This window comes from Marmota marmota, unplaced genomic scaffold (genome assembly GCF_001458135.2).
Source record: "Marmota marmota marmota unplaced genomic scaffold, marMar, whole genome shotgun sequence".
Taxonomy (NCBI): domain Eukaryota; kingdom Metazoa; phylum Chordata; class Mammalia; order Rodentia; family Sciuridae; genus Marmota; species Marmota marmota.
Window position 1 is genome coordinate 45,185,665 of NW_025999842.1, and position 21,414 is coordinate 45,207,078.

Sequence of the window (21,414 nt, forward strand, 5' to 3'; positions counted from 1 at the left end):
TGGTTTTTTTTTTTTTTTTTTTTTTTTCTGTTTTAAGGAATCAAAGTGAGATCATCCTGGATTATTGGGGTGAACCAAGAATTTCATGGCAAGTATCTGTACAGGAAGAGGTCCCAGGAGCAGGAAAAGACATGAACACAAGAAGAAAAATGCACAGAAAACTACGTGGATATGGAGGTAAAGATTGAAGTAACATAATTTCCAGTCATGGAATGCAAAGAATCATAGCCTGCCGCAAAAGTTTGGAGAAGCATGGGATGAATCCTCCCTCGGAGCTTTAAAAAGGAATCAATCTTGTTGACACCTTAGTTTAAGATTTCCAGCCTCCAGAACATTGAGATGAGAGATTTTGGTTGTTTTGGTCACATTCCTAGTAATTCGTTACAGCAGGCCTAGGAAACTCATGCTGTTTCTTAATGTCTCTTAGTCCTTTTTTTTTTTTGCCCAGTAATAAAATTAATAGGTAATCAACCAACACTACACAATTGAAGTAGGACTATCAAGGTGTCAGATGCTTTAGACATTAAGATTTGGATTACTCCACCCTGAGGTGCTGGCTGTGGGACATAGAATAGGCCTTATATTTTATGAAAAGGAAGTCGTAAATGCCAACCACAGCAGCATGACCAGTGACAAATGAAGACTATAGTGGCCAAGTGTATTTTCTTCCTTGTCTGCAATGTATATTTTATGTGCATTCATTGTATTATTTCTTTTTTCACACTTTCACTTCCCGTTGTTAGTTTTCTATGCAATTCAAGGTACTACCACAAAATCAGAGATGTAAAGCAACATGCATTTACTATCTCACAGTTTCCAAGAACCAAAAGCCTGGGCATGGATTTAAGTGGTTTTTCTCCACAGCAGCAATCTCTGCTGAACTTGAGGTTCTCTTGCAAGGTTATTAGGTTGTTGGCAGAATTCAGTACCTTGCAACTGTAGGACTGTTATTCCTAGGTCTTTTCAACCACTGAGTCTACCCATAACCTATAGAGACCTTTATACATGTAAACTGCCATTTGTAAACCAACTTGGGAAGTTTGTTTCTTCAAGGTCAGCAAAATAATGTCTCTCTCTGAATCTCATCTTTCAGGGAAGTTCGAACTCTACCTTTCTTTTTTTCAAAACTGAAGCAAAATATTACAACCAAAATATAGACATTGTTACAATCGACTAATATTATTCAGACTTACTGTTTTGCTCATCTGTGTGTGTGTGTGTGTAGTTTTACACAATTTTGTCACATGTGATTATGTATTCAGAACCATAGTTAAGTGGTTCCATTTACACAAATGCTGCATCTATCTACCCCACCTCCACTTCTAATCTCTGGCAATAACTTGTTTTCCACTTCTAAACATTTTTCATTTCAAAAATGTTACATGGATGGGTCATACAGCATGTAACCTTTTGGTACTGGCTTTTTCCTACTCATCCTAATTTCCTGGGGATTCATCCAAGTTGTTACTTCTTATAAATAGATTATTTATTTTTCATTAATAGTGGCATTTCTGAGTACTAGTGTACTATAGTTTAATTATTCACCCTGGACTTTTTCTGGTGGACATGGAAGGCAGATAATTGAGCTTCTCCAGTCCTAAGGTTTGGATTATGCTTGGGATCTATCACTCCTTTCTTCTTTCCCGTTTCTCCTTTTTACAGTTCGAATGTGTGTCCTGTGCCTATCTTACACTTCATTTGGGAAGCAGAAATAATTTTCCTCAGGAAAAATTGTCTCTTCCATGTCTGATATAGATGATACTTAGGTAAGACTCTGGGCCTTAGACTTTTCAAGTGAGGTCAGAACAAGTTCAGTCTTTCACAGGTATTTGGATGAAATGAATGTATTTCTCAAGTGAGAAGGATAAAAATATTTGGAGACGAGCATGGTGGAATGCAATGGATGGAATGTTTATTTCCACCCCAGATTCATATGTGGGGAAGTCTAACCTTGAAGGTATTAGGAAGTAGGGACTTTGGAATATGATTAGGTTATGATGAATGGTCCTTATGAATATATAAACTTTGTGCCTTTATAAAAAAGAACCCTGAGAGATTCCTAGCCCTTTGGAGAACACAGTAAAAGGAATGGTCTATGAATCAGGAAGTGGGCCCACAGACACCAAATCTACCTGATTTTGGTCTTGGGCTTTTTCCAACGTATCGAACTGTGAGAAATTTATTAGTTTGTAATCAACACAGTCTATGGCATTTTGTTATAGCAGCTCAAATGGAATGAGACAATGAGATCTCATTTTTCTGGGATAAATGCCCATAGCTGGGTTGTATGTTATTGCATGTTTAGTAAGATTCTGCCATACTCTTTTCCAAAGTGGCTCTAACATTCACATTCCCACTAGCGATATAAGCATAATTCAGTTTTTCTGCATCCTCACCAGCATTTGGTATTTGATGTTGTCACTAGTTTTATTTTAGTCATTCTGTAGCTGTGTAGTGATAGCTCATTATGGTTTAAATTTGCATTTCCCTAATGGCTAACAATGTTCAGCATCTTCTCATGTGCTTATTTGCCATCTGTATACCCCCTTCAGTAAGATGTCTTTTCATGTCTTTTGCTCACTTTCTAATAGTGTTTTTTTTTAATGTTGAGTTTTGAAAGTTGTTTATACAGTCTCAGTATAAGTCTTTTTATCAGACATGTACTTCGTAAAACTTTCTTCTAGTCTTTTTCTCCCTTCTATTTACATAGCCTTTGCCAGAATAAAAAAAAAAAAAAAACCTTATTTTTTTTGATGAGGTATAATTTATCAATTTTTAGGGAATTATCATGTTCTGGAGGCCCTGTCTAAGAACTCTGACTATCCCAAAGAGAAATTTTTTTTTTCTATTTTATTATTCTAAATCCAATACAATATTCTCTTGATTCGTATAGCTACATAGTAAGCCTTACTATTGGGTACTCCCACTCTTTTATTCTTGGTCAATGTTGTTTTAGATAACCTTACACCATTGCCTTCCCATATAAATTTGAGAATAAATTTAAACTGTATTTACAAAAATCCTTGTTGGGATTTTTATAGGAATAGCATTAAACTACTAGTTTAATTTGGAAAGAACTGATGTCTTTACTGTGCTAATTCTTACAACCCATGAACAAATATATATTTCCATTTATTTATGTACATTTTGATTGCTTTTATCAGAATAGATTTTAGCATATTTTGTTGAGAATTCTTATGTAAAATTCCTGAGATATATTTGTCTATAATTTTAGTGTTTTAAAATTGTCTTTGTCTTCAGTAATGAAATATAATAACTTCATGAAATTGGTTTAAAAATCTTCTTTCCTATGTTTTGGAAGAGATTGTACAAAATTGCTGTTAGTTTTTTAAATGTTTGATACATGTCTCCCCTGAAACCATTTGGGCTTGGAAATTTCTTTTTGATAGCTTTGAATTTATAAATTTAATTTCTTTAATTAAATTAAAATTAAACTATTTGGAGCATTTCATCTTGTTGAGTTTTAACAGGTGCTGGTTATTAGAAATTAGTCCTTTATTGAGTATTAATTTTTATAGTATTTCTTATTGTCTTTTTAATGGTTTTGTAGATGTGCTCTTGTTCAAGTTTGATATCAGTGATGTAGTTTTCATTTTCTGATTATTTTTCTTGCTGGAGGCTTATCAATTTTATTGATTTTCTTAAATCAGAATTTTGTTTCATTGATATTCTTCTTTGTTTTCTATTTCCCTTTCCATTGATTTCTGCTCTTACATTTATTATTCTCTTCCTTCTGCTTTTTCTTGGTTTCCCTTCTTTTCCTCTTTTCTTGAAAGAGGAACTTCTATAACTTATTGATCTTGTTTCACTTCAAATGAAAGCATTTAGTGCTATCCTGTCAGCACTGTGTTTTCTTTTAATCCTTATTTTTTAAAAATTTATTTTAGTATCCAGGGTTGAACTCAGGGGCACGCAAGCACTGAGCCACATCCCCACCCCTATTTTGTATTTTATTTAGAGACAGGGTCTCACTGAGTTACTTAATGCCTCGCTTTTGCTGAGGCTGGCTTTGTCTCAGCCTCTTGAGCCACTGGGATTACAGGCTTGCAACACCTTGCTGGGCTCAGAACTGTTTTGCTGCATCATAGATGTTTAGAAATGTTGTAACTTTCATTTTATTTTTTGAAACTTTCTCCTTGTCTAATTTATGATTTAGCAAAGCGTAATTTAATTTATGTATGTTTAGAGATTTGCCTGTTGTTTTGTATTACAGAATTCTAGTTTAATTTCTTACTTAAAAAAAATACAGGCATTTTTCAAATCTTTCAAATTTGTAGAATTTTGTTTTTATGTGCAGGTTACTTATCCATCTTGGTGAATGCTCCGTGGGTGCTCCAATAAAGCATATTTTGCCATATTTGGATAGAGTGTTCTATCATATTTATACTTTAAACTAGATTCTTTTGTTGAATGTGCTGTTCAGACCTGCACATCTTTGCTGATTTTCTATCTAGTAGTTCTGTCAGTTGCTGAGAGATGGCATAGTTTCTGATCATAACCATGAATTTCTTTCACCTCTAACCAGATTTTGTTTCATGCATTTTGAGGCTCTGTGGTTTGGTGTGCACACATTCAATATCATTGTTTTCCTTGTGGGTTCATCTTTTAATCATCATGTAATCTCCTTCTGTGTCTGTACTAATTTCATTTGCTCATAAGTCTACTTTATCAAATGTTAATATAGCTAATAATTTTTTTAAGTAGAATGTTTGCATGGTATACATTTTTCAATTCTTCTGGTCTCAACCAGCCCATTTTATTATATATGAAATGAATTTCTTATGTATAAAATACAGCTGGGACATGTTTCTTGTTGCTTTTGTTTATTATCTTCCCAGTCTGTGAATTTTATTGGCATATTTAGACCATTTGGAGTTATTGTTGATAGATTAGCACTAAAATCTGCCATTTATTTTTTTCCTCTTTCTTATTCCTGTGTTTACACTTTCCTTACCTTCCTGTGTGTGGGTTATGTGAATATCTTTTAGGATTCCATCTTGATTCATTTATGGTACTTTGTATCTTTTGGGGCAATATTTTTAGTGATTTATCTGGGCATTACAATATACATACATGAATTATTATAATCTAGTTCGTTTCAAGGCTTCTTCAAGTGAGGTATGGAAATCTTACATTTAGAGCTTTTCTTTTCTAATTATAATTTTTGTAAATATCAGACGGTGTTATATATTTTTGTTTCTATCATCAAATGTAATTAATAAAACAAATGTGTAAAAAGGATATTCTCTTATGAATGCATACACATATATCCAAAATTCTGCTCTTTCCATTGTTCATTCGTCCTTCTCAGTGCTTCCAAATTCTTTCTTTCATCATTTCCTTTCCATTTCAAGAGCCAACTTTGGCTACTCTTTAAGATGAAGTCAAGGAAGAACACGAACAAATAGTAGCTCACAAATCTTAATATATTTACCATCTGCCTCTTTATTCATAGACATATGATTTCTCTAGTTTTTAATTTCTTAAACTTATTAATAAGGGCATTGGATGTGGTGCTCTCAAACATTTCTCTTACATTCTATTGTTCCACAGCTAAAATCAATCCTGCAATTTATTATGTGAAAGTAGATATTTTCCCCCTTACTGACCACATTTCATCTTAAGCAGTGAGGAATTGGACATTAGAAAATAAATAATTAACAAATATGTACTCACTTTATCATGCCAATAATATAGAATGAAAGTGGAAAGAAATCAATTTCAGTCTGCTGACACTGCTTCAGGGAATTAGATTTATGGAAGTAGAGTTCAGGTTTCCATTGTGGGCTGGCAGGAGTCCATGCTGTTTTGCACCTGCCATGGAAGTCAGCATGTGCCACCACAATCTGGAAACATGGTTCCACAGATGCTATTCTGCACTCATGACTCCAACGGGTCAAGCCATCCCCTGGTTCACAGAGCAAATGCCCTCCATTTGAATTTCCAAAGAATTATTTTTTAGTCATCATTTTGGGTGTGCTTACTAGGTGAAATGGGTTAGTTACTTTATGAAATATGCTTTTCGGGATTCAATCTCATCTCTAGGGAGCAGAATGAGACATTTATTTTATGTTTTTATTTTTTCTACCATAGAAGTAAAGGATTCATCCACACGTATTTTTGAAACAGAAAATTAAAAAAAAAAGAAGAAACCCCTGTTATGATAGATATTTTGACACAATTAAAACTGATGTTTTTTAAAAACATTTTTTTTTAAAGGTCAAAACAGGAAAGCCCTTTATTCTGCAATGTTGGTCATGAACCTGGAACTGGAGCTCCTACATACCAGACCAGATATAGTCTTCAGAGGGTTTGTTTGTTCTGAAGAGGTAGGATCAAAGGTTTGTTTTTGTTTTGTTTCTTCCTTTTAAATAAATTGGTGGCCAACATTACAAATTTTTAAAAGTATGAACACTTTTATTTCTATACTCTCATGAGAAATGAGACACTAAGGGTCCATATTCCATGTATCAATTGCTATACTAGCAGGAGGTATGTGTCATCCTCTTTAGATATTAAGTGCTTTCAACTCCAAGTGGGAGCCAGCCTCCCCATATTGTTGTCTCTGGACCTCCATATCAAACGCAGTTGTCATTTACCAGTATCATTCACGCTTCTGGGCTTATAGTAGAGTTGAAGATGGCAGAATATGTTTCAATTGACAGTGAAAAATGAAAGATGAATCAAGAGAGGCATTTGTTTAAATAAAAGAGATGAAAGATATTCGTAGCAGAAAACACATTTTAATATATTTGTTGTAATAATACCACTTGGGTGGTCATTCTTAAAAATACATGGCCCGAGTCCCCTCTCATAATACTTCCTAGCCCTGTGGCCACGAGTTTGCCTTTCTCCTCTCAAGTGACAAGTGGATTCGATGACAAACATACTTCCTCTACTTTTGCAGTTTGATTTTGTTTCTGAGATTGTGAGCCATAGGCTAAATGCATGGCCTGTGTCCACCTGTGCATTCTGATTTCTACTTAAGAAAATAAATCAATGCTGACTCAATTTAGGGATTGTTTCTATATCTGGATAGATCATCACATAGCCTACATCTAAGTAATGTGTGTCTCTGTTTGGCCTTATTGCAACATACTCCAGACTGAATCAAGACTAATAAAACTTAAAAGAAGAGTAATCAGATGTTGAGACTAATACAACTGCATCAGAATAAAGCAGAACTCTGTTTTCTGTGTTAGATTGTAGGTATTGTAGATCATTTTATTCCAATTGGAAAGTACACTAGGAGATATGTTATCTGTCATAAAATATCTCCCTTCTTTCCTCCATGGACAGATTTTAACATTAAAGAAAGAACTTTCAGGTGTTCTATAGGGACCTTATGTTTGTTTCAGTGGCCTAGAAATCCATCCATTAATTTATTTTAGGATTTGATATCAACAGTGTCTCTCTAGTGTTTGTTATCTTCCAGGTTAACATTTCAATTCACTTTGGAGGATGCTAGAAGTTCAGAAGTGTTATATATCTATCATATTTCCATTGATTTTTTTTGGACAATTTATATACCAGAAGCCACTTACACCTTACTTAGAGTTAATCCCAAGACAGGGCTTTTCCTTTTAGTTTCAGAGAGATAATATTCTAATACTCTATAGACCACTTGAATAGACCAGAGTTGTGAACAAATTCAAATAATATCACTCCTACTTCAATTCTCTGTAAGCTGTGGGGAGACTTTATGAAATAACATATAGGTAGAAATTATTAAGTGAGGCACAGCAGCTGTCTTTACCTTAGAATGGTATTAAATAAAATAGCACATCGAACCTGTATTAAATAGGGTTATGACAGAATATTGACTTCTGACTATTTTGTTATTAAAAAAAAGAATGCTTACAAAGCTCAAAAAAGAAATATAAATGTACAATTTTCATTCCTTTATGAAAGCAAGGCTAACCTCAAGAGTGGTCTTCCTATCTGTGTATGGGGTGAAGGTGGGAGTTCATAACCCACTTGAATCAAAGTGTGGAATATGATATGTCAAGAAATTTGTAATGTTTTGAACAACCCACAATAAAAAATTAAAAAAAAAAAAAGAGTGGTCTTCCTGAGCTAAAAGATTATCTTTTATTGCCGTTGAACTGCAGTCATTACTGTCCTGAATTTTAATATTTATTGGTGCCTAGTAAGTTCTTCAGATGCTGGGAACCTGTTTCCTTATTGGTTCCATTTTCTGAGAACACAGCAGATCTGAGAAGGAATAGCTGTTGGTGTCTGACTTCCATGCTTGTTACATGAGTGCCTGGAATTCCAGAGATTCTTGGTAAGATGAATTCTGAATGAGCCCACCAGCATGTCAGTGTACATGTAAAATTGTCTTCTTCATATCCAGGAAAAAAAAAAATCTTTCTTTTTGTTTATTCCTCAAAGTCAGGGATCATTTGGCTGCATCATGGTAATGCTTTCATCCAAAAACTTTTCCTTTCTCCAAAAACTAAATACCAGGAAAAGAGTAGGTAGGCAGCTCAGACTAGTGGGCTAAAATGCTTTCAAAAGAACTTGGTTAAAACTTGCAAATTCCCTCTTGCCTGTGTGTCTGTGGCCCCATACACTTCCAACATTTTTCTAGTGATAATATACAGGAATGGAATCTGTAAAATTCAACTTCTTGACAGCCATTTAGGGATAACTGACAAAGGGATAGGAAATCATGAGATAAAAAGGGTGTCAACTTTTATAGCTCTGTCAAGACATCTTCCCAGAGGAACACAGCTGGGTAGGACATGACCATCCATTTGCAGGTTTATTTAGGAAAGTCCTGAAGGATATAAAGTCTGAATTTTTGAATATGAGTTTACTGCAAAACAGATTCAGACCCCCTTCACCCATTGTTTCTTAATGAATTAACCTCTGTGGTGTCCAAACAGAGCAAGCATAATAATAATAACATATCTCCTAATATTCTTTCCAATTGGAAAAAAATGATCTACAATACCTGCAATCTAACACAGAAAACAGAGTTCTGCTTTATTCTGATGCAGTTGTATTAGTCTCAACATCTGATTACTCTTCTTTTAAGTTTTACTAGTCTTAACTCAGTCTGGAGTATGTTGCATTAAGGCCAAACAGAGACACATATTACTTATTTAATTTAGAGAAAAAGAACTCCTTTTGCTCTTCACTTCAATTTTGGAGTCTGTGTGGACTGCTGAATTTCATGAACAGTTGTATTCATGGTGATTTTGGTGGTGTGAGGTGCAATCATGGACGTAGAAATGAAATCAGGATCATGTAGTAAGACCAGAATCCTCAGTAGCGAGGGACATAGTTAACATACTGCGCAAAGAAATCCTGGATGAGTTTGTAGGTTATTTGTTAAATATTTCGTTAAATATGATTTGTTCCTACCAAAACTCATGATTAGGTTTGGTCCCTAAAGTGGCAGTATTGGGAATGGGGCCTAGTGCGTGGTATTTTGGTCATGGAGTAGAATTTTCATGAACAGATTAGTGTCTTTTTCTTGAGCATAGATTAGCTACCCTGTGTTAGGTCCCTTTCTCTCTTTCACACGTACCTGCTTGTTTTTCCACCATGAGTTAAGGTAACATGAGACCCTCATGGTAAGCCAAGCAGGTGAAGATAAAAAAGCTCTTGGACTTTGGAAGCTCTTGGAAGATTTTCAGAACAGGAGCCAACATCAACCTATTTTCTTTAAAATTACCTAAACCCAGAAATTCCATTACAGCAACAGAAAATGGATTAAGACAATCTCCATGTTTAATAGTCAAATGCCTCCATGTTTAAGTGGAAATTAGCCTTCCTACAAAAACAGAAAGTCACTATCTCTGAATTCTTACAGTAAAAGTTACAAATGTTCTAGTAACACACATAGCAATTGGAGCTTGAGGAGGCCCATAATGGTAACACACATCACCAGAAAATCAATTAATGAGAAACAATAAGAATATTAAAGTGTTCATCTTTGTGATAGTCCTGAAGCTGAGTATTTAGTAGATGAAGAGAAATAAGTCAAACTCAGATTTAAACCTATTAACAAATTTACCTTCTCATTAGGTTCAATTTCATCCATTGATAAAATGTAGAAGAGAAACTAGTTCTCAAGTTTGTTATAAAGTAAAAAAGTGTGTTAAATAAATGAATAGTGACATATAAATACAGAAATAATAATAATAAAAAAAAGGATGTCAATACTCTGGCTGTTCCTTCCTCCATTCACTTGGTCATTTTAGCATTCAATGTAGGGAATAAAACTAAAACAAACTATTGTTAGTGTTTGGATATTAGTTATTCTTTTAATGAAATTTTTGAGCCTTACTTGTATCAGTGAGTGTAGGAATATGCTCTTTTCTTGGAAGTGAAAGAAGAAAATTAAAAGGAGAAAAATCATGTGCAAACAATAACTGTTGTAATTATAAAAACTTTATTTCACTCTTTAATTAAATCTCTATAAGCACCATGTCATGAACTGGCAATCTAGAAAGAGGACACTGGAATGCTGTAGTCAGTAACAAACTGCAAGCCGATGATGTGAAGTTACAGCCACAAGGAGCATGTGAACAAGACCACATTTAGAAAGGTTCACTTGAGTATCCTGTGTTAACGCTCAAAACAGGAATCTGGCATTGATTCGTTTACATTTTCTACGGTCAGAACCCAAAGCATGTGCAGTTAAACATCAAAAGAAACATTTCATCACCTTGACAGTTTACAGTTTGCTAAAACTTGACCCTGAAAGCATAAATGTTGCCATCTTATGTTCTCAACCAGTGCTTGGCCACAGGCTGAAAAGATTGATTCCTTAAAAATTTAAACAATGCTTACAGGCTATGTTCAACATTGTGCAAGTCACCAGAAAGGCCTTTTAATGTGTGTATTTCTCGTATATGATCACCAAACCATTGTTTACCTAATGAAATTGTGAAAAACTATACATTTTCAGCAAAACGTTTTAATTTGGTCCTCTATTAAAAGACAATTGCCAAGATGTTTCACATAAATTTAATTCACAAGCATGTACACAAGAGAATCACTATAAAGAACATTGCTTCCTGGTTTATGAATAAAAAGTTTATCCTCTACTTACACTAAAACATACAAAAAATAATCTACAAAAATCGTTTACAGTTGATTTTAGCTAAAGAAAAAGCTTTCTTCGGAAACAAAAATGATTGTGTGGTGGTAGTATCTTAGCCATCAAAAAAGGAATGTAAGTAACCAATAAATATAATGTGCTTTCTCCATATAGACATATTTACACTTGAGTCTTTGGCTTATGTTATTTTCTAAAAAGAACTTTAAATGATCCAGCCATCATTGCACATTAAAAGAAAATAAGCCAGTTATATATATTTATATATTTATATAGAGATCTGCTACACTTGGAACATATAAAAAATGAAAGTTACTGTGAATTTGCACAGCTTTTTTTTCTTCTTTCTTTAACTATTCAACAGCTTTTCCTTTAAAAAGGGAGAGAAATGCCACATAGAAAGTACGAATTCATGCAACATGTGGTGGCTGTTTGACTGAAACGAGGAGAAAAGGCTGCATATTCACTGTACAAACACTGATAAGTTCTCATTTGAATCTGGTTCTTATTAAATATAATTTATGTGGCACTAAATGTGGACACTTTAATACAGTAATAGAAACTAATCAAGTCCTTTTTATTAAGATACACAACTTCATAAGAAAAATACTTTTACCTCTCAAATGTAAAATCCTCCCACCCCCCACATTAAAATCTTTCTGCACAGGTGTAACAGGTACAACAGTTGCTGGCTCAACAGGTGAATGGGTTTCTGGTTGGATGCACTGTAAAAGGTCTCACCCAACTAAGATGTTTCCAGGTACTCCAAAGCTACATCATAGCAGAAACGGTACTGCTCCTAAAAACATTAAGACAAAAGGGTTGAGAGAAGTTTTAAAAAGGTGAATGGTGAATAATAGCTAACAACTGAGTACTTGAAATCCAATTTAGATTATTAAAGAATTTCAAATTATTTTTATATATACAAGGTGGAATCTAGGCATACATATTTTATACTTGAGTCAAATGACACCTGCTTAAAAAAAAGAGAAATGATGTTAAAAGACATTTTATCTTTCTCTATCAAAAATTTGATATATTTTCTATCAAAAAATTCTTAAATGTCCAGATTTTTAATATGATTATAGTAGTAATACTTCATCATTACAGAAAATTTTCTCAGCACATAAAAATATAAAGAATCAGAAAAAGAGATATAATTCAACCAACCATAAGAACCAACTGTTTAAATATTGCCTTACTTTGTTTCAGCCTGCATTATCTCAGAATGAATATAATTACATATTTTGGTATAGGATTTTATATTTTATTGTCTTTTATGTAACAATGTTATGAAGTTTTTCCCATGCTACTTAATATCTCTAACATTACATAAAAATCTATCATATTGATTGTTTCACTATTAAGTTGCTTTTTACTGTTTTCTCTGTTTTATATTGCTTACAAAGTGTGCAAATACTTTTCTCCATATTTTATATTATTGTCTTAGGAGAGAGGTGGGGAAGGGAAAGAAAGGGGGAGAAAAGTAGACAGTTGTTTTAAACTGCCTTTTGAAATTTCAGGTTTTTAGATTTGTCATAGTTCATGATCCTTCAGAGTATAATTTAAGCAAATTTTACAAAAATATTTCTTAAATAAAATAGTAATTCTTAAAAATTTTAATTTTATTTATATCTAACAATTTGCTTCTGCAAACTCTAAGACAACTTGGTTGCCAAAAAGTTTGAGTTAAAATCATCTTTCCTTTAAACTTATCCATGGACTTGAACAATTATCAAGGATTTTGAAAATTTAGAGACCATATTATAAATCCTGACTTATAATATGTAACTCATTTTGAACTTCCCAATTTTGTCCAAGCAGGTAAAACTTCAGGCTGAACTATAGTACTTTAGTACTGAACTTTAGTACTATCTATCTAAAATATGCATTACTTCTAAACAGAACTTCTTGGTGTCTTTAACAATGAAACTGGTTAAAAAATTTTTCCCAAGAGGAGTTAATCATTTTATACTAATCATCAAGGTGAATATGATTTAAAATAGCCTAGTGCTATGGTAAGTACATACAAAGACCCAAAAAATGCTTAGAAAGTTGTGTCTTTTAAAAATAGTCTCCATCAATTTTGTTTACAACCTAAATGTTTGTACCAAATTCAGGAAAACCCCACAGAACAATGAACTAATCATTAATCTTGATGTTTGGACAGGATTCATGGGGGCAGGAATGTAAAAGAAAACAGTAACACATTGGAATGTTCTACAATGGCAGAGTTAAACTACAGGATCTTAATTAAAAAAAAAAAAAAGCTGAGATATCAACCTTAAATTTCAAGCTAAAAGTTGAATTCTGAAACTAGGAGTGAACCCCAGGATGATTTTAAGATGACTGAATCCTTGTGAGGGAAGCTTAGGTTAAATTTTACAGATTACAAACCTTCAAACAATAGAGTTTAAGGGCATAACTATTATCTATCCATTTTGTAAGAAGATCTGCAAGTTCTGCCTTAAAAATCCTTCAAATCTACCCTCTCTCTCCTCAGTTGTTAGCACCTCAGACAAAACCAACACCATCTTGTCCAACACGGAGCAGAGGAGTCAGAAGGGGTCTTTAGAAAGGGTAGAAATCTGCTACCACTTGTAAAAGTGAAAGAGCATAAACCTTAGTCTTCAGATTTTGTCTCAGGAAGCAATGCACATGTTGTGTGAACAATCCAGGAGCAGGAAGTGGTGAAAATAGTTTAAGGCTTATTGAATTGCTCATTTTAGTTATCTGATCATCTTGATAAATGTAGGGCAAGAACAATGATGCCTTGGTTTTTCTGGTTTACTTTTCTGTGAGCATAAACTACACAGCTGCTCCTAACCTAATCCCATTATGTACATATGTGTAACCCACAGATAGCTCTCTTTAGAAGTAAAATATGTTAGAGAGGTAAGAACCTTCTTTCTTACTCCACATACAGCCTCACCCAGGTGAAATTTCCCATATATACCTATTAGCTCATATTCTGCAAGCTGTGTTCTGGTTTTATGGGCCCAAACTCATAGAATATCATATGAACGGTACTCTATTGTTGTAAAAGCTGAAAACTGTGCATAATGATAGCTTAACAATTTATAATTTGATCAGGAAAAGAATAATTGTGAATACAGACTAAAATAAATTTCTCTGCCTTTTAAAAACACTGGGTGTCTAAGGTACTGAGTTAACCTGAGTATGACCTCAGATACATGTTTACCCAGTTAACTCAATAAGCTTTAAGAAATAAAAATAAGTGAGAAACAGCCAACATAGAAGGATTTTTTTAGAACCATTCAGCAAGGTTTATTACAGCAAATATTTGTTGGCTATAATAGAAAAAAAAGTCCTATACATTCCCCCAAATTAATTTCCTTTATCATTAATACTTTATGTGATGTTCACTAATTTATGTAGGCAGAGGAAGATACTTCACAATCTATCAATTAGGCAGGAAAGTCCTTGCATTTTCATATCAGCTTCTTCAAGTGCATTAAATCAATTGATAAGTAGGTATATGACTATATAACCTCTAAGACCCCTTCTATGTCCAAGACTGTGACTTACTGGGGCTTCCACCATGTTTGGCTTGCTGTTCCTCAGTGTCTTTACTGCATGGAAAACATCAACAACATTTTGCCGTTTCACCATTTCAACAACGATGCCAATGGCACAGAACATACCACTTCGACCGCCACCATTTCTGAAACAGAGAGTGCAAAGGTATTTTATCAGGTTTGGGGAACCACATGTCATACAAAGAATTGTCTTCAACATTTTTTTCATTCGTGTCTTTGTTTTGCTTTATATGCATGCATATATGTGTACAGGGCAGAGAGGAGGAAGCTTGAGGATGGGGGAGCTCAATAGCTTGCACTTAGGAATATGCTATAGGCACTGAGAACTGAAACTCAGATTCCTTGAGATTCTGACATATTTGTAATGTGTAAATCAGAGAAGTTGTTCAGAACAGTGTTCCAAAGAGTTTCAATTAGATGAACAACTATAAAATAATCAATATTTAGAAAATAGAAAAATTAAAATTAGTACTTAATTATAATATCATAAGGCAGAAGCTCTATTTAAAAATATAAATATATATGGGAGGTCTGTTAAGATTTCAGTTGAGAATTCTTTGACATAAAAATTTCAAAGGCTAATGAGGAAATGCCCACCAAAGCCTCCCTGACTGGCTGGGCCAACCTGCCCCACTCACAAGCAGTGGATGATCGTCCGGCCTTCCCCCTCCTCACATTCTTCCTGCCATTTTTCCACCTGCAGAATCAGCTTCAAAAATGATCGTTTGGAGCCAGGCACTTCTCGATGAGAAGCCCAACCTAGATACTGGAACTGCTGTACCATCAGATAACCTTCCTGTGGCTGTAGAGGGAAATGGATTTTTATGTGAATTGAGACTAGAACTTAGGGAAAAAATAAAAGTATATACAATTAACAATACAAATGAAATTTACATTGGATTGAGCCTACTTGATGCAAGTCCCAGTATGTACATGCCCATATGGAGACATTCCAAGTTACAGCATCAAAAAACATGAGAATCTTTGTCTATACCTGCTTTATCCTCACACTCCAAATTCAGTGATGATCCCTATCTTTATGCTTCCTAAATAACTTGCAAATTTATCTCCTCTTTAGGCCACTGCCAATTACAATTGTGACAATTATCTCCTAGTTGATCCCCCTGAATGAAATTTGATCTCCCTCCAACCCTTTGTTAGTACAGGCATCATGATTATTTTGAATACAAAAATGTTCTTGTCATTCCCTGCTTTAATGGCTTTCAAATGATCTTAGCATAAAATCCAAATCTCTGCTATAATTTAAAAGTTCTTATATAATCTGGCTCACTTCCTTCTCCAAATTTCTTTTTAATCTAACATGGTATTCAAGTTTTAGACATTTTGACCTCTTTAATCTATTTATCAAGTCACTTCTTGCCTGGGGGATTTTGGAAACTGTCTCTTTCATCTAGAAAACTTCCTTCTTGCTTGCCTTTTTCAATCCCAAGAAGAGTGACCAATATGAAATAGGTTTTGTGGGAACATTTCAAACTCAGTTTTCCTGGGAAAGCTCTCCATGTTGGGCAAGCAAAGATGGTTGATTACCAGCCTCAGCAACTTATTGAGGCCCTCAGTAACTTATCAAGACTCTGTCCCAAAATAAATAAAGATAAATTAAAAAAATAAAGATAAATAAAAAAATAAAAGGGCTGGGATGTGGCTCAGTGGTTAAGTGCTCCTGGGTTCAAACACTTGTACACAAAATAACAACAACAACAAACTATGTGGTTACCTCACTCTGAATAACTCCTATCGGTTCTTAATTTTTGGCTTAAAATACCTCAGTCTTAGAAAGGTATTCTTTGATCACTCTGCTTGTGTCTGAACATCCAGTGAAACAGTCTTTATTTTGGGCTTTTAATCCCTAGCATATGTAAATCATATTAGTATATACATGATTATACAATTAGTTGCTGAATTCTTATCTCCTTGGCAAAATATAAATTCCTTACAGATACAGACATCTTTCTTTTCTTCCTAAATTCTATCACAAGAAGTACACATAATACTTTTTAAATAATAATGCTGTTGAAAGGAATCAAAACCTTAAACTCTTGATAGGAACTATAAGGAACACTATGCAACACAGTGAGTAATCAGTATTATAGGGCATCAGATCCTAAGTTCCACATCATAAGGGCTTATGCAACTTCTACAATACCCGAATTGTTATTTGTGCATACTAAAAGTTTGATGAAGTGAATAATACTAAATAATCAAACTGGGGACAAAATGCACCAGAGGGGGGGGAAAAAAAGTACCAGAACATCAAATATAGAGGAAGATAAATAAAAACAAATAAATATATACGCTTATAAAAAGTAATACAGATTTCAGGTCTTGCTCCTGGAAAAATTTTTATACAAACATCTCAATTCACAGATGAGTTTTACTTTCTTCGTTTAGCAGCTACAATTTCTCAGCTAAAATATTACTAGAACCATAATGTAACAGATGTGCAGACATAATGAGATTCCATTTAAATTAACATCTAAGATATGCATGAATATTATGACATGATTGAAGTTATCCTTTTTTCCCTACTGAAATGAGCAATAGAATTGGATATGATTTTATCCCTTGCTCATAGTTATATACGTATAGACTAATTAACACGACACACATATAGTCATTTGGATATGAGAAACACTGAAACAAGACAATACTAATCACACACTTAAAATAATACACATACATAAAGCTGGAACTTTAAAGAAAACATAGCAATTTCCCTTTTAAAAAGCACAGTTCTATGGAGGCTACTAATTTTTCTTTTCACATACTGTTTGCTATCTGATTACATAAAACAGTATTTATTATAAGTACTTTTTTTTTTTTGGCAAGATACTCAAACTTGTCATTAGAGCAAAGCATATGAACAGTCAGGGAAAAGATTTCTGAGGGAAACAACTAGTACTTAGCAGCTGGGAAAAGGCACAGTGGTATCAGCTGGCTCTCTCCTTTTACATCTGGACAGAACTGGACATCAGGCCATTAAGAGAAAGATGAGGTTGCGTGTTGGAAGAGAATAGGTGATGGCTGTGATTTATCTCCTCTTTTGGTCCTGGATCTCTCTCTCATGCCCAGGTCTTGGAACAATGACACTGGTCTTTCCTACAGGCTGATCTGATATATCCCCTCATTCTGGGCTAAAGCTTCTCTGTCATCATCATCACTATTATGTTCTTATTTTTTAATCACAGGCCTCTGTTGAGTGTCAGTACTAATAAGAAATACAGTCATCCTTCACAGGAACCAGACAGAGGCCATCAGGCCCGATTCGTGATTGAACCACTGCACCTGAGTCTAGATCACCATGGGATATTTAGTCTAGTAAGTGACCCATAAATATAGCTCAAATTTCTAATTTCTTGCATTTGAAATGTCTTTTTCCTTGTATTGAAGTATAAGATGTTTACTAGCTTTGAGATAGATCATGTAGTGTTTATGAATTCTTCACTCTCTATTGTCTGAATTGAATTCTAGCCCATCATGATCGTGATCTGCTTGCTCTGAATCAGCCTCATTAGAATGACCCAACAAAGACTTACTCTTGTTAAATTACATATCCTAAATATCCGGTTGATCACATCACAGTCCATTGAACAAGACATACATTCCACTTGAATAGGGCCGTATCGTAGCATCCCTTCTTCTGGCCAGTACTGGGGGCAGCCCTAGGTGATAAATGTTTTGAAAGAAAAAGAAAGGCACATTATTTTTTCTAATTAGAGTACTATACAGCAAAAACTAGCATTTTATTACTACTTAAATTATAAACAAATAAATAAAGCAATCCATGGCTATTAACCTGGGACAAGTCGACTTCATTTAGCATCACAATGGAAGTACAGCCATAATCGTACACTAATCTCCAGAAGTCTTTCACAGTGTTTGGCAGTGGGTATTGTGTGACGATGAAAGCAGCTGGTTGCCTGTAGCTCTGTGAAGAAAGGAGGTAGAAAATATAATAACTCAAAATGCATGATCAGATAGGTTGTCCAGATTCAACACACTTCAATGTAGGAACAGTAGAGGTGCTGGCTATACATAGAGATGGAGGCAGAGTGCTGCCTAAGCCATGGGGGTCACTGGAATTCACTGGAACTAGTAATGCATCAATTTGGTGGGAAAACATTGATGGCTCCAAAACAATTCAAGTCAAGAACTGAATTTTTACTTCACTGAGAAACATAAATATGGTACACATACAAAAGATGAAACTAAAGATTGAGATAAAGATCTTCCATTTGCTGGGCTGTTTCAATTTCCCACAGGTAAGTGAGTCTCTGAAAGACTGAAGGCAAAGTAAGCACAAATTCCCCAGTATGTTTGTCTGTCAATCTCCTGTGAGAATGTGTGTGTGTATAAATAAAACTGTTTGACTCCCCTCCTCTTCAAATAATAACAAACACAGGTATCTCCAACTTTCATGTTTTTATATTATATGGGTATCCACAGCATATTTTGCAATAGGCAATTCATTTTCTATGGTGCCTGGGCCATGAACATCAGTGAACATCGGTGTTTGGAATGACAGTTTCAATCATTTAAAATTCTCAAGTGACAGAGAGTTAACACTTCTTGGCCCCAGTCAAGGGTGTGATGGCATCTTGTTTACTAAGTGCCCTTTGATTAGGACTCAACATATTATCTTTTCCCAGAGGAGGGGATAGTCAAGGCAATGTCTATCTGGTCTGGGAAATCTGGTTTTCTTCAGATTCATAATCTATACTAAAATAGAAATATATTTTTCTATGTATTAATTTAAACCACCGGCAAGATGCGAGGTACAATAAGGATGAGAGCTTTCTATTTGAGCTTATCTCTGGATTATTTTTCTCTGTAGCACAGATAAGAGCAAGTCACTGGATAAGACTGGTCTTGGGAGTAGAATGTGGGCTATTCCAAGTTTCTACTCCATACAAGGCTGCTAATTTACAGATGGTAATTCTAGAAAACACAAGAGGAGCAAAAACTTAACCTCATTATAGTTAGAAAGGAAAGGTCTCTGACTTCAAATTTCTTCTTGCTATGATTTAGTAGTCAAAAGGGTCAAAGCTAGAAATGAAGATGGTAAGCTATTTAAAATGATCCTGAACCTTGATAGTCTTGCTTTTTCCCAGGTTACCTAAAGTAAGGTAGCTTCAAATCATTTAAAACTCTCTTTCCATGTCATTCTATTTATGGGTTACTAATACACCAAGTATATGCTGGAGTACCCACATTTGATAAAACTTAGAATAAGACAAGATAGCTCTTTCATGATAAAGGATGGATTAACATCATATTAACCTGGGTTAATACTTCCCTAGTTATTTTTAAGTAGTCTCTATTAACTAATGGTAAATAAAACAATTATCTATAAATTATTGGAATATTAAATGCCACAGATTAAAGTCCCCCAATATTTACAAATTAATATAAATTTGGTACAATATGGCATTCTGTCATTTAAAACATTCATTCCTAATGATATTCAAAACAGATTAGGTATGACTTTCTTTTTTGAAAATAATTAAGATGGTACATGTAACCTACAGTCTATCCTATATAATAACTGACAATCAAGCTCTAAATCTACAATAAAACTTCAAAAAGTATAGCTACTTAGAGTTTCTGTAAGGAAAAATCTAAAATAGCTCTCCAAAAACTTGTATTTCAAAGTTTCCGATTTTTCTTTCTAAGCCATTTTAAATTCCTAGACAAGAAAACTAGCCAGTGTTCAGTTGTATTATGTAGATTTTCATGGCACTTTACACTAACAAAGAAGGCAGTCTCTTACATCCATAAGAGCAGCATTGATGTAGTTACTGCTCTCCCCATCAATTGTAATTAAAAAAGGCAGACATCTGTCAGGTGGCAGCATGTCCATGAAACGGTTCTTGTCATGGTTCCTTGGCAGGCATGCTATACTGCAGTCTTCAGCTTGTAGTCGAGGGGTGACTGAATTCAGAGTCTAAAAGGAAAAAGAGAACCCAGGTTAAAAGACAGTGACCCATTTAATAGCATAACACCCACCCATCAAGAATTTAGGAGGCCAAGTAGAAAGTGAAGGATTTGTGTGGGTAATGGTAGTTGCCACTATGACAGGCTGATAGACTTTTTAGTTAAAGCTAATGAAGCCTGAGAAGTGCAAAGAAATAAGATGCAGAGTCTTCAGTGTGCTTCTTCTTACAGGAAAGTGAAGCTAAACAACACAGCTACCCGTAAGATACATTGCCTAACCAAAGAAAATCCACTCAGGGTGGTCCATGATGCTGATGATGACCTTTCAGGGTTGGAAACTAACATTTGCCATCACATTTTGGTATTTGAAGACACAGTGAGTATTGGGAAGAGTGCTAAATTAAGATTCATGAGATTAAATTTCTAGAGTTTACCCTTGACTTCATTTTTCACCCAACTTCAGGGATGTTTTAAGGGCAGTAAAACAATTTGGGGCTATTTAGAGAAAGTTTAGTACAAACTTCGGCTATTTTTCTTAATGTGCTTGATCTCTTCACATGGTTAATAGCAAGAAGGTCAAGATCCACAAAGTTACATGGAGAAAAAGAGGTTATAAATACACACAAATCATTACCAAATTTGACTTTTATAATATTTTGTCCTCATTCTCTTCCCTGAGTATGAACTCATTTGCCCTTCAGGATACAGGAGAAATGAGCTCATTAATACAAAAGTGACTCCAATGATATGTATAATGAAAGAGACAGGTATTTTATTATACTTGAAATAGGGTCAAAGGTTATAAAT

General features: G+C 34.4%; 1 protein-coding gene across 19 annotated transcripts in view; it reads right to left on the minus strand.

Moving 5' to 3' along the window:
- Window positions 1–10,409: 10,409 nt before the first annotated feature.
- Ptprk (protein tyrosine phosphatase receptor type K) overlaps window positions 10,410–21,414 on the minus strand; it is a 536,216-nt gene continuing 525,211 nt past the window's right edge. For all 19 annotated transcript variants that reach the window (XM_048798085.1, XM_048798091.1, XM_048798079.1 and 16 more), the window contains 6 exons: window positions 20,444–20,617; window positions 18,470–18,601; window positions 18,210–18,335; window positions 15,294–15,457; window positions 14,645–14,780; window positions 10,410–11,894 (listed from right to left, as the gene is read on the minus strand). In XM_048798085.1, coding sequence (XP_048654042.1) covers window positions 11,841–11,894; window positions 14,645–14,780; window positions 15,294–15,457; window positions 18,210–18,335; window positions 18,470–18,601; window positions 20,444–20,617 — 786 coding nt within the window. In that variant the 3' untranslated portion in view covers window positions 10,410–11,840. The remainder of the gene's footprint in view (window positions 11,895–14,644; window positions 14,781–15,293; window positions 15,458–18,209; window positions 18,336–18,469; window positions 18,602–20,443; window positions 20,618–21,414) is intronic.